Below are 18,730 nucleotides of genomic sequence, written 5' to 3'. Positions count from 1 at the left end.
ATGTCTATCAGTATCTAGAGTATTAGATGGACACATGATACAGAGCATAGGTCAGCAAACTATTGCTCATGGGCCAAATCTGACTCACTGCCTGGTTTTGTATGGTCTGTGAGCTAAGAATGGTTTTTGCATTTTCAAATGGTTGGAAAAAATCAAAGAAAAACAATGGGAATAATGTGAAAATTTTATGAATTAAAATTTTAGTGTTCATAAATACAATTTTATTAGAACACAGCTATGCTTGATCATTTACATACTGTCTGTGGCTGCTTTCATTCTAAAACAGCAGTGTTAAGTAGTTGTAACAGAGACTGTAGGGCCCACAAACCATAAAATATTTATTTTTCTCTTTATAGAAAAATGTTTCCCAACTCCTGGTATAGAGGAAGCAAACATGGGTTTTGGAATAAGCTATATTTGAATTTGAATCTTATCTTTATCTCTACTATCTATGTTATCTCAAATGTTTAACATCTCTGAGTTTTCAGATAATCATTTTTAGAATAAGAAAAAGTCATTATCTCTGATAGAGAGCTTGTATGAGAATTACTAAGATACCTGGAACAGAGCAAATCTCAATACATAGGTGTCTCCACACCCTCCCCCCTCCAGGAGTCTGGCGTCACAGACTCTTATCTTTGAAATACAATCAATTAAATATGCAATGCATTTTCTGTTGAAGATTCATATGTAGTGTTTGGCTAGTTGAACCCAAACAAAGAAAAGAAGGAAATTTTGGTAAACAGGCTTTAGGTTTTATGTAGCAAAGTTTTCCAGCAGTGGTCCATAATTTATAACTGATGTTTTCAATATTGTACTTAAAATACTATAAGCATGGGGAAGTTTCTGTTAGGATTTCTAACTAGTCCAGGCTGAGTGAGACCATTCCAAATTTAGGACATTTTAGAACAGCCATGAAAATAAACATGAGCATATGATTTTGCATATGTTGATGGGCTCCCTGTGAAACCAAACAACAGATACTTAATGGATATCTGCTTCTCAAATTGCTTCGTTTGTTGTCTATATTGCTGAGATTCAAAGCACTTTCTGGGAGGAATCATGCCTTCTGTTTTTTTTTTTTCTATCCTCCAATGGCACTTAGAGTTACAACATGCACTTAATAAATCCTATGACCTAGATCCATAGATACATCGTCTTTGAAGAATTTAGAAGAAATCCAACAAAAGAAAAGAAACCCTTTCTCCCAATTCCACACTTGTTTCAATTTGCTTTCTTGCTCATGTCATATTCTTCATGTTTATCCCCAGTGTTCAATTCTGGGTTTGGCATATCAAGGTGCATAATGAATGCTGACTGAAAGAGGCAACATAGTGTAAAGGAATAAACATGGGATTAGAGTTAAGAAGCATGAGTTTGATCTTCAGATTTACCATTTTATTCTTGAGTGATGTAGAAAAAGAACTTTGAGACTGGTTCTTATTTTTCTTATCTATAAAACAGGAAAACACCTACTTTAGCCAAACTCATAGGCTATTGTAAGGATAAAATTAAAAAGGACATGGCAATGTACTTTGTAAACTATAAATGGATTTTAAAATGTGCTTATTATGGGGCACCTGGGTGGCTCAGTTGGTTAAGCAGCCAGCCCTTGGTTTCAGCTCAGGTCATGATCTCAGGGTCCTGGGATCAAGCCTCACATTGGGCTCCTCAGCAGGGAATCTGCTTGAGGATTTCTCTCCCTCTCCCTCTACCCTTCCCCACCCTGAAATAAATAAATAAATCTTTAAAAAATAAAATAAAATGTGTTTATTATTGTAAATAATAAAAATCTTCTATGCCACGTAAGAGAAAGTTCATACATTTTGGTCACTTGGATCAAGATTAGATAAAACCAAGGAAAACTAAGAGAGACAAGTTACCTCAGTAAAGGACTGAGGACTAAAGTGAGAAATTTGTTGAGAAAGTAGCATTTTAGTAAATGAAAGATTTTGGAAAGATATTTTCAAGGCTAATGTTTTTCAGTATAGTTTTTTCCCCCTTGTAAAATAAATTTGTCTCTGATCCATTTCATACAAATCACGTGTGTGTATGGAACCAAGATTAAAGTAACCTAAAAGAAATAATAGTCAGAAATCCTACAGTCTTCAAAAAACTTGGGGAAACCCCAATGAACTTATATTTAGAAATCACTCCTTAATTTATTTGGTATTATGTGGATTTTTGAAAACTAAATTTTATTAATAGGTTTGATATATTAACTTAATTTCCAATTATATTGGTGATTTTTTTTCTTATACAAGGATTATTACCCCTAGATCACTTGTAGTAAGAATAGGGTACACACCTAAAATATATATGGTAGCTAACTGACATACATTAAAAGAATTCCAGTAGGAGACTTCTGTTTCCAGCTGTAAGGAAGTAGCTTATAATAGAACAAACACTCATGACAAGAAAAATTATAAAATATGAATAAAGTAAAAAGAAAAATGCTTGGAAACATGTGAAAGAAACCACAGCAGTCAGGACTGAAGAGACTTGAAAAGCAAGAAACCACATTGAAGGTAACCTCACATTCTGTGCTACTTTTGTCACTGAGATATTTTTCAAATTCTAAGCTCTGCAGAATAAGAGTATAAGAAACTCGGCAGAAATTGGTGGGTGAGAGGCTAAAAAGCTAAGCAGTTTTTGGCAGACACATACTGCTGAGGAAATAGAAACTGTACTTCAGAAAATATCAAGATGGAGGGCCTGATCTAAGCTTTTAGTTGAGACCTCTGAAAGGCTAGGGCTTTGGAAAAAAAGGGAAAAATGAAATATATCAGGGCTCACTAATACAGAAGCATAAGCTTGAGTCATCTTAATTACTGATTGGATTAAGGTGTTCTTTCCCAAATCTTATTACATGTTTTTTTAAAAAGGTAAATGATCTTGAAAGATATCATTAGACATAATCTCCACAATCTCTATGATAATTTAGTAAAAACATTCAATATGAAAGTAGATAAGACTAAATGAATGAAAATAAAGAGAAGAAACTGTCATCATAAACAGACCTCAGGTCATCAAGATAATTGATATTATCAGACACAGACTTTATAATTATAGTGATTAATATATTTTTAAAAATAAACTATAAGATAAAGAATTTCAGACAAAATGAGAATCTATAGAAATAGTTAAATAGTAATTCTAGAATTAAAAATACAATAACTGAAATAAATAATTTGGTAAACAGTTTAACAGCTGTTGGAGTAAAAGTTATGATTAGTGAAACAGAAGAAATGTCAGTATAAAATAACCAGACTTCAGCATGAAGAAAAAGGGAAAGAAATGAAGAAGAAAAAGGATAAAAGATACACAGCAAAAAGGTCTAATGTATGTATATCTGGTATCCAAGAAAAAGAAGAAAGTGTAAATGGGCAAGTAAAGACATTAAGTCACAGATTCAAAAAGCTTGACAAAGCCTTAGCCACATATATACAAAGAAAAAACAGGCCTTGGAACATCATAGTAAAAGTGCTGAAGGCAAAACACAAACAGAAAATACTGAAAGCACCAGGGAATAAAAGACATTGCCTTCAAAGTAATATATATCAGATGTACAGCTAACTCTCCAAAGAAAGTATGAAAGTGAAAAGACACTGGAATAACATCTTTAGGCTAATGAAAGAAAACGACTGGCCACTTAGAATTCTATACCAAGCAAAGATACCCTTTGAAAAATGAATGTCAAATAAAGACATTTTCAGCCACACAAAAACTAAAAGAATTCATTGCCAGTATACTCACATAAAAAGAAACAATAAATGGGATTTCTTCAAGCTAAATAAAAATGAGGGAAGCAAAGAAATTAGAAAGGCCTGAAGAGCACTGGACAAGGTAAATATTAGCTATTTTTAAGTCATATTAACTTTAAAAAGCCAGGAAGTAGTAAATGGGGGTAGAGTATTCTAAGGTAGTCATTGCTTATGAAATTATGAGAACTCTAATTCATAGCAGACTCTAACCAGTTAAAGATACATGCTGCAATCTCTAGAATAACCACTTAGAGAATAAAATAAAAGTATGACTAACAAAAGGTATAGATAGCTATACTAATATCAGGCAAAGTTTACAGTAAAGCAGGAATATTCTTAGAGATAAAAAGAGGCATTTCTTAATGTTAAAAGAGATAATCAACCAGGAAGATACAGAAATTCTAAAATTATAAACCGACAGTCCTGATTTTATATATGCACAAGTTCCCGTATGCACAAATATCAATTATCACAATTTAGTTATATAACACCAGAGTCCCAATGATAGGATTTAAATTTCAATTAGCACAATATATTAATTGTAACTACAGGAAGTACAAACTTCACTAATAGTCTTTCAATCCACAAATCACAGTGATCAGTGACCAATCACTTCTTTCAAAGTCTGTCACTGATTGGTCACTGTGTATCTGTTATTCAGTTCATGCAGAGACAGAAAAGTGTGTCATTGTGTTGCCTCCTTGTTTCTCCGTGATAAACCTACACATTTTACAAAAATGGGTAATTGAAAGGGGGAATTGGCCAATAAGGATGAACGTGTGATAATGATAAAAAGTGATAATGCTGGAGGAGAAATGTGAATTAAAGGTAAGCAGAGTTATAGAAGAAAAAGCTGATGGGTGGGAATGTCAATTCTGCTGCCAATTGGAGGGACTCTAGATATGCAGCCAGAGGGACTTAGCGAAAGTAAAATTATCAACATAAATGAGAAAAGTGGTTGTGACAAATAGGATGAAGATGTCCCAGAGGAAGTGATGCCAAGAAAAAATTCACATTAAAAGAACTCTCAGAGATATTTCTTAACATTCAAAGTGCAAAGGATAAAATGTTGGAAGTTGATCCAAACTTAGAAAGGAATATGACAATTCACAAAGGCATAAAAAAACTGCTAGCTTTGTAATGTAAGTCATATGATGAAAAAGAAAAAGTCAAGTGCTATTCAAACTACTGTTGGTAACATTTTTACAATGAAAGGAAACACTTTAATTCTCTATGTTTTTAAATGTTTTATATTATAATGAACTAAATACCAGTTTTACTATTTAAAAATTTTTCCTTCACATGAGTTTAACATTGTGGCAAAAACTTTGAGTTCACATAAGAAATTACAATTTTTCCTCATTGATTATTAAGTTTGTTTTGCATAAATTTAGCTTGCATGGTCATTTTGTGGTTCCACACTACCATACAAAGTGAGAATTGTGTGTAAATTTAATAAGATAGCCTCAAAATGTATAAATCAAAAACTGATAAAAAATAAAAGAGAAATAGACAAACCCAAGATTATAGTAGGAGTTTCTAAAACATATCACTGACTAACTGATAGAAACAGTGCACAGAATATCAAGAAAATATATCTATATACACAAAATATATATGATATAGAAACTTTCAACACGATGATGGGTGAATTTGATTTATCTTAAATATATAGAATGCTCTATCCAATAATTTCAGAGTACATATCCCTTTTAAAGTACAGGTAATATTTACCAGTATTGACCATACACTTGTCCATAAATTAAGGCTCAACAAATTACAAAGGATTGAAACCATACAAGATATACTCTTTGACCACAGTGACTTCACCCTAACCCTGAGAATCAAAAAGAAAAAGGTAACCAGAAAATCCACAAATGTTTAGAAGTTAAACATCACACTTGTATATAATGCAGTGGTCAAAAACAAAAAAATGAAATAAATCAAATGAAAATTGCAAAAATATGTTTGAACCAAGTGATAACAGAAATAAGATAATGCAAAACTTTTAGGATGTCACCAAAGTCACGCTTATATATGGAAATATATAAGGAAATATATGGCCTTAATACATATATTAAAAAAGAAAAGAAGCCAAAAAATAATTATCTAAGCATCATCTCAAGTTATTAGAAAAAGAAGAGCAAGTTAAATACAAACATAAAAGAAAGTAAATAATGAAAATTAGAGCACATGAGCATGTTCTTTTTTTCATTATTTCCTTCCTTTTAGGTTTATACATATACATTCCTTTTATCTATATGTACATACAGATACATGGATATGCACATACATAGACTATATATATTTTCTTTGGCTGGTTCTTTAAAAAGATTAATAAAACTAATAAACCTTTAGCAAGACTGACCAAAAATAAATAAAGAGAGAAGCCAAAATGTAACAATATCATGAGTGAAAAAATTTCTAGAGGTGGAAACATTACAAAGAAAATAAGAGAACATTATAGAAAACTTAATGCCAATAAATTCAAATTTTTAGGAAAAAAATGCACAAATTACTTGAAAAACCCAACTTACCAAAACTGACCTAAGAAGAAATAGAAAGTCCAAATTCTTCTACATTTGTTTTAAAATTTTAACTCATAATTTAAATTTTTTCTCCAAGAAAACCCAGGATCAGATAGCTTCACTGATGAATACCTCCAAAATTAGCACCAACTTTACATAACATATCCCATAACTAGCGGGGAAAGAAACTTTTTAGAAGTCAAACCTAGCCTTCATCATAAAACTTGATAAAACAGTAAAATAAAATTTAAAAATAGGAATCAAGCTCTAATGAACAAAGATGAAAAAACACTTAAAATATTCACAAACAGAATCCAAAATTATTGACAAAGGATTATACATTTTATATATGTATATATATAAAACAACTCCAAGTTGTTATTTTTTTTTCCAGGTATGTAAGCTTAGTTTAACATTTAGAAGTTTATTAAAGTAAGTCAAGACTTTGGCAGAACAGAAGGCAACCTAATATGATCAACTCAATAGATGCAGAAAAAAGCATTTGATAAAATTCAACTCCCTTCTCTCAGAAAACTATAAAATGTTAAGAGAAATTAAGGAAGACAAGTAATTGAAAGAATATATTAGAAGACTCAATATTTTTCTTTTTTTATTATGTTATGTTAATCACCATACATTACATCATTAGTTTTTGATGTAGAGGAGACTCAATATTTTAAAGAAAAACTCTCCCCAAATTGACTTAAAGTTTCAATGAAATCCCAATCAAAATTACAACAGGTTTTTTTTTTCCATATGTGGAAATGGAAACTGATTCCAAAGTTAATATAAAAATTCAAAGGACCAAGAACAGCTAATGCAATCTGGGGAAAAAAAATGAACAAAGTTTTAGGGCTTATATGACCCAATTTTAAGATTCACCAAAAATGTGCCATAATTTAGAGTATAATATTAAAGCAAGAATATAAAGACCAGTAAAACAAAATATAGAATCAATAAATGAACCAAATACATATTGCTAGTTGACTTATGACAAAGGTGTACAGTGCAATACAGTGGGAAAAAGAAAATTTTAGTTTGAATAAGAGTGGTTCTAGATGTATTGCATATCCATAGGGGAAAATTCTTGATCTTTACCTCACACAATATATAAAAATTCCAGATGGTTTGTAGACCTATATATGGAAGGTAAAATAATAACATGTCTAAAAGATAATACAAGAGGGCATCTGGGTGGCTCAGTTGGTTAAGCAACTGACTTCAGCTCAGGTCATGATCCTGGAGTCTTGGGATCGAGTCCCGCATTGGGCTCCCTGCCCAGCAGGGAGATTGCTTCTCCCTCTGACCCTCCCTCCTTTCATGCTCTCTCTCTCTCTCATCTTCTCTTTCAAATAAATAAAATCTTTTTAAAAAAAGATAATACAAGAAAGTATCTTTGTGACAGGCAAAGATTTCTTAATATCATACTTAATACCATAATGAAAAGCACTTAACCATAAAGGGAAAGAAAGATAAACTGGACTTTTGTAAAATTTAGACAATCTTTTTGTCTAAAGATACCATAAAAAGTAAGAAAAAGTAAGCCACAATATTGGAACATACTAAATAACATATAACCAAAAAAGAATTACATTTAGAAACTTGTAAAGAAATCACATAAATGAAGAATAAAATGACAGATAACCCAAACAAAATTGGGCAAAAGATTTGAATATGCCCTCCAGGAAAGAAAAGAAAAGAAAAGAAAAAGGATATACAAATGGCAGTATACGTTTAAAAAACTCATTAGTTGACATGTAAAAGCAATGGACACCACTGAGGGGACACTTTTATATGCCCAACAGCATGACTAAAATTAAGACTTGACATACCAAGTATTGGCGAAAATGTGAAGCATTTGGAATACTCAATAAGCCCCTGGTGGGAGTTTAAATTAGTACAACCACTGTGGAAGCTTATTTGGAATTATCTAGTAAAGCTTGTCATCTGTATACCAATGATCTAGCAGTTCCAAATATACCCAACTATTTATACACCTTCGCCAAAAGAAATGTATAGAAATGTTTATAGCAGAACTATGCATAATACCATAGAGAAAAACTGGAAATAACCCAAAAGTCCATCAATATGGATAAATAAATTGTGGTGTATTCATACACTGGAATGCTACATAACCGTAGAAATGAACTCTACTGCTAAATGCCACGGCATTCTTACAAACGGAATGTTGAGTAAGAAAGAATGACACACAAAATTACACACTCAAGTGTTTCACATAAAGTTCAAACACAGGCAATCTCTTGTGACATAACTTAAAAGAGTACATGGCTCTGTGGTATCATGACCGAGAAGGGCAAGGAGAATGCTTTATGGGGTGATCACTACTCTGTTTCTTGATCTGTGTGATGGTTAAAGAGGATGTTCATTCTGTAAAAATGTATTGATCTGTGCATTTCTGATGTTTGCATTTTTCTGTGTATATGTTACACTTTGATAAATGGATTTACTTACAAAGAAAGAAGTCCAAAATTCAAAAAGAGGTGAAAATAAATTCAAAAAATTAAAGATGTTGAGAAAAACAAAAGGAAATTTCCTGACAAGCCATTCCAACGTATTATTTTACACACACACAGACACACACACACACACACACACACACACACACACTATCCATTCACAAAAAACCATTTGGGTCACTTACTTTTAGCCACACCTCATCCTCTCTCTCCAGGCTACCTTCTGTCTGCTCACTTCTTTTATCCTGAGGTCTATTTCCATTGGTGACACAGGGAAACCAGCCAGTAAGGGGATAGTGCTCTGGTGAATCTGGATGGTATGATGTGCAAATCTGAAATGCAATTTCAACCAAAAAGTAAATGTGGAGGGTGAAAGATAAGTAAAGACAATGAAACTCTGTAGCTCAAAACCAGTTTTCCTCTCTTTCTGAGTACTTAATGATTACTGGCAGAAAACTTTTCTCAGTGTAGAAGAATGCTCTCTGCTAGCCTCAGGATATAAATTTTCTGGGTGGAAAAACACACATGATAACTCTCAGCCCACCGTAAACCCAGAGAACTTGCCCAATGAACAGTCCTGGCTCATTTCAGGCAACTGCTCCAAGAATCAGCCACAGACGTCTGTCCAGGATGATGGTTGTATCCTTACCAGGCAGGATCCACCAGTCCCAGGAGTGAGGCTACTGAGTCAGGGAGCCCCTGAGCATTCAGCTGGGTTTAGAAGCCAGGGAACAGAAACTCCAGAAAATTTCTCCCACTTTAGTTAAGGAAGACAGACAAGCTAGACTACAAGCAACTTCAGAGAGCTGTTACTAACTCAGAATCTTCCAACTTCCCTGGCTTCCTGTCCTTGGGCACCAAGAACTCTTGAGAAAGATGACAGATTTCACTGTAGAAGTGTGGCAGGCACGGCTACTTGCCTCCCCCATATCCATTTCCCCCTACTTTCTTACTAACAAACTCTGATTTTGTTCAAGAGGGCAGTGAATCCAGTTATAAATGCTCATCTCCTCAGACGCCTTTACAACTGAGGGTGATGAAGTGACCTGGATATGACCAATAAGATGTTGATGTAAGTCTATAGTATTAAGCTTCCAAAAAAGCTGCCATGATTTTCCCAATAAAAAGGGAAAGACTCAGCTAGCATATACCTATTTCCCTGTGAACTTCCCCCATCTTCCTGCCTGGAATGCTGACGTCATGCCTGGAGGAGTCATCTTATGAGGAGGAGGAAGGAAGCTGCAAGCCAAGGATGGAAAGAGCTAGAGTCTAGAAGATGCCTGGGTCCTTGAGGAGTTTCTTGAACTAGAGCACCAGCCCTGGCTGGTTCCTCAGTTTCCTGGGGGTGTCTGCTTAAGTATAAAATCCAGTGATTTCATCCTGGCCTAAAATACCTAGAGAGCTTAATCTCACTTCTGTTGTAAGGACAGTATTGCTTATTGTTATGATGAATGGAAGAGTTTAGTTGGCAATGGATGCATCTAGAATAGTACCCAAAAGCCAAAGCCCTTAATTTTCTTTTCAGTATTAAACTATAATTCACAGAAGTCAGTCCTTAAAGTCCTCAGAGGATCTCCTATTTATTTAGGTGGAGATTCATGGAAAATTGTATACCTAAGGATTTGTTTTTAGTACTAACTGTAGAATTTCTTCAAGAATAACAATTCTTTAAATTGAGTTATACTTTGATCTTTAATATATTTAAATTCCATTTGATCCTTGTAATAAACACATTGAGTTAAATCCAAAAGTTATTACTATGACCCATTTTATATATGAGAACATTGGGGCCCGGAGAGTTTAAGTGACCTGTCAAACCTCGCTTAGTAATAATAATAGTAATACTGGTGAATTCAATATTGTAATCCAGGCATTCTGACTCTTTACTACTTCTTTTTCTTCTTTTTAAAATAAATCCTCCCATACACAAAGATCAAGTGTAATTTCTGATATTTATACATTTGAGATTAATTTTGAGATGCTCTGTATCCCTTAGAGTTAGTTACTGCACAGCCAAAGGCTCCTGGATGAAACCTAGTGCGGGTAAGTAGGGTAAGGGGGCGGGGGGCGGGGTGGGAGCGTGGAGATGAGACTTAATTGCCAGCCTAGAAGTATTCCATTTAATGTTACCTTATTCTGAGTTCAGTAGGGACTAAATTTGATATCAAAGACAGGAGAGAAATGTAAGCCCCCATAAAGCACCTGAGAGAGAGAGTCACTTGACAATTCTGCTCAGCCTTAACTCATTCTTCTGGCTTGATTTACCATTGAATGAGGTTCTCCAGTTACCAAGGAAGCAGGACACTTCTTGTCTTCATGAGAGGAGTAAGCTTGGGTGGCCCACTGATCCAGGTATCCTTTGGGAGTATAGAGGCCACAGTCTATGATGCTGGTTTCCTTCTCAAAAGGTTCACATATCCCATCTCCCTCATATACGTAACATAGGCTTGGCTCCCCTGCCAAGAAATATTGTATAACGTTTGAAAAACTGTTGTTATATATGTCATGCAAAAATCATTATATTTTTTCTCTAATCCATGAAAGAGAATCCTGCTACTGTCAGCAGGTCTAACGCTCACCCCAAACATGCAGACAACACACACACACACACACACACACACACACACACACACACATGCACGCACATGCACATGTGCAAGGAAAAAGGATCCTTTTTCATGGGGAGAGGAGTAGACTCCATCTGTATAATAAAAGGTATAGAAAGTGGTGGGATTTGTGAATAAAGAATAGGGAGAAAAAAGTAAGCTGGAGGTAGAAAGAAATGTCAAGGCATCATTGAGCAAGATCCTGAGGGAAAAAGGAGAAAAAGAGCAGTAGATAAAAGAAGAAAGAGAAGTTAAAGAAATGGTATGATGCATTATGCACTTGGCTCCCCTTCATAGTTTTTGAAATATTAAAGTAGTTGAGGGATTTGTTTTCAATTACTCTTTGTGGCTGAATTCTTTCCTCAACTAACTGTGCCACAGCTCGGACACAGACAATATGGGCACTGGGTTTTCAAGGCTTACATAGGTCTTCTTTCCTTTAGATTTACAGCAACCATGTGGGGTGGGCAATTTTTGTTTGTGTCATACATGGGAAACATTTTGCCAAAGGTCCCTTGATACACAAGCAATAGAGCTTGTATTTGAGCCGGGTCCACAGAAGGCAGGTTCATGGGGGTTTCCATCAAGTTGAGGCAGAGGCACTGTCTTCAAGAGCAAACAAGTGAGGAGTGAGGCTGTACACAAACCTGTTGGACTACTGTGAAGCGAGTTTGTATTCCCTGGACAAGTCCCACCTCGCTCCCAGGATAACTCCGCCTAAGTGAACAGTACCAACTACAGTACAGAACTAGCTTTCTTCAAGTGTGGAAATCTAAGGTGCAACCAGAAAGCCACTTATTAAGTTCTACTGCCTTTTCTACCAAAATGTAGGACAATGAACATTAGTAGCATGATTCTAATCTCCTATTTCCACTTAAAATAACAGGATGTGAAAATAATATGTTGAAAATCAATCAACATATAGGTACACATTCAGTACCATCATTACTAAAATTTACTGTTACTATACCATTCTTGTTATTTTTCATTCTTCACAATACCACAGGGATATTGAAGTGATTTTTCAGTGGCTTATCAACATGTAGCTACTAATTATTTTCCTTCATAATTTCTTCCAGTCTAAGACCCTTCTGTGGTAAATCTGTCTCTACTTGCCAGGCATAAGCCAGTGTTCTTGGACTTGGTTCTAAGCCTATTTTGGGTTTTAAACTCGTGCATTCCATCAAACCCATGGTCTTCCCAAAGCACTCCCCCAAAACCAATATATATGCACATATATCTATATACACATGTACATGTGTTCATGTACATAATTATGTGTGTTTATATGTATATTTGCATGTATTTTTATGTATATATATTTTACAATATATTTTATAATGTGTATATATATGTTTTGTTTCTCTATAACACAGTGAATGTTTCTTCTTGCTTCTTCTTTTTTTTTTTTTTTTTAACCATGGACTTAAAATCTTTGCCTGTATTTTCAAGCCCATCTAAAAATAACAGACCACTTTTAAAACACATTTCACAATAGTTCCTTCAAACCTAATCTCTTTTTTTAAAGATTTATTTATTTACTTTAGAGAGAGTGTGTGCATGAGCCAGGGGAGAGGTAAGGGGAGAGGGAGGGAAAGAGAGAGAGAAGTAGACTCCCCGTTGAGTGTGGAGCCCAATGTGGGGCTTGATCTCACAACCCTGAGATCTGACCTGAGCCAAAGTCAAGAGTTGGACACTTAACCAACTGAGCCACCCAGGCACCCCTCTAACCTAATCTTTTAAGAAATAATGGAATATATGCTTAGCATACTATGGGCTTATTATACAATGAAACAGAAGTCTAACTGTGGAATAGATCCTTTTAGCCTTACCCTGTAAAGTTAAAGTAATTTAGACATAGTCTTACTGGATTTGGAGGCTAAGGAAATAAGAGCCAAATGTAATGGAGTCAAATGTGTTAGAAACAAAGCAAGGTGGCTCTTAAGTTAAATAAGGCTTGAGCTTTATTGAAGAAGACACAGCATTTGGAGAATATATGTGTGTGTGTGTATGTGTGTATGTATTCAGCATAAGCCCATTATGTTACAAAAAAAAAACCACAATGCAAACAGAGGTGCATTAACAAATACTTGTGTACAGAAGAGGGGAGATAATCAGTTCAGTGTATTCTGCATAGCCAGACCACATCTGGAGTATTGAATTCCTTTCTGGGCATTGACCACACGAAACATGCCAGGTTAGGGTAAATAGGAATGGGTCTGGAAACCTAATCACATGAGGGGATGTTTGGATTGGAAGGGAGAATAATGGGGAGGCATTTCAAAAATCTGAATGGTAGTCAAATAAAACAGGGGGGGAAATTATCCTCTCTAGTTTCACAGCAAAGAAAAAGCACTTGGTTAAGCATTAGGAAGCTGAGCTCCAGTGCTGGCCTGCAAAGCTTTGCTGTATGCCTGTGGATGAGTCACTACAATGCTCTGAGCCTCAGTCTCCAAACCAGAAAAGGGGAGAAGAATTTTATAACAGATAAAGCCATTCTTAAGTAGAATGGTGCATTTCAAGGTGTGTCCTTCACTGCTAGTAGTATGTAAGCAGGAGCTAGAGGCTCCTCTCTCAAGAATTGGCAGAAGAGATTTCTCTATGGGAAGGATGCTGGACTCCAAATCGCTGTTAGACTGTATACGGGAAGGAATCAGGGTATCTATCAGACTCATGGTACAGGGCAGATACTGAATATGATTTATTAGATGGATGGATGGAAGACTACTAAGATTCTATAATTTTATGATCCTGCTTTAGATAGCAGAGTCATTTGTGTGTTCTATACAGTATTTAACACCTTAATAAATTATACATAATTATAATCATATCCTCCTTTACCTTGAGATTTAGAGGCATTAAAATATTTTTCAATGCACTGCTCTTTAAAATAACTTTGGTGAATGGTTATGTTCCATTGAAACACTGCAATGTATGCAGATGGTAATTAAAAAAAATAATCTACATGTTAGAAGCCCACTGATGATGACTTTAACCAGAATTGGGAGAAGTGTTCTGGAGAGCCTTCCTGTGTGACAAGAACCTAGAGTCAAAGTCACCTAGTGATAATTTATTACTAGTGATTTTCCAGGATTAAGCAGTGTTACGACCCTCTGTCATCTGTCATGATCTTATCTACTAAGCACAACCACCAAGAGGTACCTTGCATTCCCTTTGGCTTAGAACATTTCCTACGCTGATTTTGATGTAGAACCTCTATGATTGTACTGCTTGGCTGATGCTTTGATGTTAGACATGAAGACCCAAGAGCAATTGGTAACATTAATCAAGGAGGTGATGTAACCCAGTGGTTTCACATGAAGATTCTAGAGCCTCACTTCCTTGGTTCAAATCCCATATAAGAGAAAGCAAGTTATTCGAACTCTCTGTGCCTCAGTTTAGTCTCCTCATACTTAATGTAGGGACTAAATGAAATGCTATATGTGAAACAGCTAATGCCTGGCACACAACAGACACAACAAATATCATTGTTATTAGCATCTCACTATATGGTATAGGATATTAAAAACTCAGGGAAATAAGACACAGAGACACCTGCAGAAATAGGACATAAGCCTAGGGGTCGCTCCTCAACCCACCTGCACAGTGGAAGCCTTCCTCCAGCTGGCACGCCCTTGAGCAGCCATCTCCGCTCAGAAGGTCCCCATCATCACACTCTTCTCCCAGGCCCCTGGAAAGTAAAAATATACATTCTTATACACATACATAGATAAAATAGTTTTTCTTGTTTAGTTACCATTATTTTAAATTCTTAAAATTCCCAATTACATATTAAGAAGTACAAGTTGGAGAAAAGCAGGAGTTAAAAACATGTTTTTACAGAAAAAGTAGCTCGTGGCTCAGAAACATCTAGGAGACCCAAGAGGGCCCTGCCAGTGTTTCTGGTGGATGGCATTAAGGTAGAAAATGCATACCAGCCCTATGACAAGTGAAATCTTAGAAATAGCTGGTTTGGTGAGGAGGAAACCTGCCTGCCTATGTGTGGTTCTGTTTTCTATTCATTTTTACCGGATATTTCTTCATGTTTTCATTGTTTTATTCTATCTAGACGCAGTTGTTGTTAAAGTTAGGATTTTGTAGAACTGAAAGCTCCTGTTTTATACACCAAGAGACTCAGTAGCCTGATTGCTTGCTGCCAGGTCTCAGTCCAGGGCAAAGCTAAGGCTCGGTCCTGGTCCTCACTCCCTACTACCACCTGGTGGCAGCTATCATGTATTGCAGAGGAGAAATGAATACTGGGAAAAGAAAAATGTCATTGTTTTGTTTTGAACCTCAAATGCTGACACAGCTGATGACTAATTTGGATTTGGGTGGGAGAGTTAGTTTAGACTGAGGGCTACAAGAAGCGTGTTATGAGAACAAAACAGATAACACAGATGTGGCCACTGTAAAATGGATTGAGGGTTGGAGCACCTGGGTGGCTCCGTTGGTTGAGCATCTGCCTCTTGATTTCAGCTCAGGTCCTGATCCTGGGGTCCTGGAATCTAGCCCTGAGTTGGGCTTTGTGCTCAGCGGGGAGTCTGCTGGAGATTCTCTCCCTCTCCCTTTCCCTCTGCCCCTCCCCTCCACTCATTCTCTCTCTCAAATAAATAAATAAATCTTTTTAAAAAATGGACTGAGGGTTACCATTTTTTTCTTCTTGACTTTGCACCACATCCAAAACAGACACATATTTTAACTCAAGTAGATAAAGGGTGTTGGCATGCTAATGTGTTTTCAGACCCAGGGCATGACTAACCTTTGTTTAAAGTATACCTCCTCACGGGAAGAGTAAAGATTAAGTAATTAGATATGAGAAAGCTTTAAAATGAATTGAAAGCATGCTATAAATGCAATTATATAATGATATTTTAAATGGTAGGATGGAAATGGAGAAAAGATAACAGAGCTGTGAAAAACATGATTGAAGAAATTAAGGAAACTTCAAATTCCTTTATTTTGAAGATAATCTCAACAGCTAATATAAGCATGTTGTATATCGTCTCATGTACTGCTGTCCAGCAGAAATAGGAGTAGTCACATTTAAAAAAAGAAACAGGTAAAATTAGTTTTAATACCACATTTCATCTAACCCAATATACCCAAAATATTGTCATTCAGTAAGTAATCAGTACAGAAATTATTAATGAAATTTGCTATGTGTGAAATGCTATATGTGAAACAGCTTTCTTATGCATCCTCCGTCTTTGAAATCTGATGTGTCTTTCTCACTTACAACACATCTGAGTTCAAACACTTGATCTGTATTTAGAGTCACCTACCCAAGTTGTTCCAAATATACTTAAAAGTCTTCTGATAACTGAATCAAGTTTTTAAATTAAATTTAAATTACTTAAAATTAAATAAAATTCAGTTCTTAGCTGCACTCGCCACATTGCAAAGGCTTGACAGCACACGTGGCTGAGATGTCCCACATTGGACAGATGGAGATGATCACTTCCAAATGAATGCAGCTCACAAGTTCAAGGCCTCCGCTGTTTGTTTTGGTAGTCTTATTGCTGTGTTATCCAATGTGACAAAAAAATTTATTAAAACTAGAGTCTCAGGATGACTTCTTGGGGATCTGTGATTCCCTTGGACTGAATCTATACATTTCTCAAGTTTAAAACAGTGGGTTAAACAATTCATGTCTCTCCTTCTTGTTGTGTGTGTGGTGGAGGGCCTCCAGCTGAGACAAAGCTACAGTCACAGATACCTTCCCACTGGAAGGCAGAACTAAGTATGACTCTTTCCAGAGCGGGAAGACCGGGAGAAGTGTAAAGAAGTGTTTGGATGAGAAATCTTGTGAGGCGCAGCAGCCAAGCAGCTGCTGCTTCAGGTGAAGCTGTTTCAAGGCCCAGGAGACAATGTGTGAGAGCAAGTTAGGAAGACGGCTCTTCCACACTTCCTGCCCCAGACCCCCAGCCAGATGTGGCATCCTGGGTCCTCATGGTGGCCTCTATCCGAGAATTGCTGGAGGAGATGCTACAACATAGGGCAGAGTCCTTTGCTCAAGGAGGGCTCTGGCTGGGTAGTAATGGTAACCAAGCCACCCCAAACACTGTAAGAAAGAGGTAGTCAGAGCAGGGACAGGAACAACAGCATGTGTGCATGTGAAGCATCCCCAACTGAGATGGAGGAAGGGGACTAGAAAGCTAGGACTGGGTGAGGCAGAAGGTGGCAGCCAACTAGCAAGGTCTGGGTGTTAGCAAGGTTTGGCTTACACCAAAGGTTAAAAATCTTAGAAGATCAAGAGAAGAAGCAATGTTTATTGATTGCTAAACAATGGGAGGGGATCCCAAGAAAGGCTACAGAATTCTTTCTATTAGGGCCTTGGGATACTATGTATTTTCACCTAGTCTGGGAAATTAATAATAGGCCATCTTATTAGGATGCAGAATCGAAGACAAATCACAGTGCCTGGCCATCCAGCCTCATACTCCCCCAGCTCTATATAACTAATAAATTAGGTTCGATGAGCATTCAGGACAGGTGAATATAGGGTGACTGGTGGGACATGGGAGTCTTCAGTGCTAGATTTGAGAAAGTCCCAGATAAACCAGAGTGAATTAGTTGCCTAGGCTGATATCACAAAAAGGCAACACAAAAAGGAATACAGTATGTTCAGAAACCAAAGTAGTGATTTCCTCTTTGCCTTGGTGGTTTTATAGAATGGATGTAAATTACATTGTAAGTCAGGTCTTCCAGAGGCCAAATGAGCCAGTGGAGCTCAGAAAGCTATACCGACTTTCCTCAGGTCACACAGCTCCTTGGTAGCAAAGATAGGCCATTGATCCAAAAGATACCCTCACGTTGTCTGTTAGCATCATCTCACAAGTAACCTTCTCCCCTATAAACTCCTTCTCTCTATCACTGCCCAGTAGTTGTCCTCTGAAACCTTAAGAGCTGCCCCCACCCCCAAATCAGCCCCAATATTTCAGTGGGTGAGCTCTAAATAAAAGTGAGCTTCTCCTTAACTAAGATGTAGGTGACCTCTCAAGATCATTACCAGGTCCTAGATCTTGTTTAATGCTAGAATCACACGGTGTCCCCAAGTTCCAGAACAAGTCAAACTAAAACTCAAGATTAACCCTCCTGGTCTGAGCCAGGCAGGACATTCTTGCTCACACATTCTCACTCACCCGATACTCACCCTGCCACCTTCCCATCTCCACAGTAAGGAGCTCCATGGATATGGCTCAGTGGAGGTGAAGCTTCTCCCAGATCTGTCCCAGCTCCAGCTTGAACTTGATATTGATACATCTGCCCAGGTGTGACCTCCCTGTGGAAACCAATGAGCCATGACCACTACATTCAGAAAGTGAGACGTTGCCCTGGGTCCTTCACAGATGGCT

At 36.5% G+C, this 18,730-nt stretch overlaps 1 protein-coding gene across 1 annotated transcript in view; it reads right to left on the bottom strand.

Moving 5' to 3' along the window:
- PAPPA2 (pappalysin 2) overlaps positions 1–18,730 on the bottom strand; it is a 265,350-nt gene that overhangs the window by 115,132 nt on the left and 131,488 nt on the right. The window contains exons 8-11 of the mRNA XM_025878001.2: positions 18,529–18,657; positions 14,975–15,066; positions 11,035–11,225; positions 8,955–9,101 (exon numbers count right to left, since the gene is read on the bottom strand). Of these exons, the coding sequence (XP_025733786.1) occupies positions 8,955–9,101; positions 11,035–11,225; positions 14,975–15,066; positions 18,529–18,657 (559 nt within the window). The remainder of the gene's footprint in view (positions 1–8,954; positions 9,102–11,034; positions 11,226–14,974; positions 15,067–18,528; positions 18,658–18,730) is intronic.

The sequence above is a fragment of the Callorhinus ursinus genome, unplaced genomic scaffold (assembly GCF_003265705.2).
Source record: "Callorhinus ursinus isolate GAN/ISIS: 27379988/994484 unplaced genomic scaffold, GSC_fseal_2.0 scaffold13, whole genome shotgun sequence".
Classification (NCBI taxonomy): Eukaryota; Metazoa; Chordata; class Mammalia; order Carnivora; family Otariidae; genus Callorhinus; species Callorhinus ursinus.
Note: the sequence above shows the minus strand (reverse complement) of the source record. Positions and strands in the feature narration are given on the sequence as shown.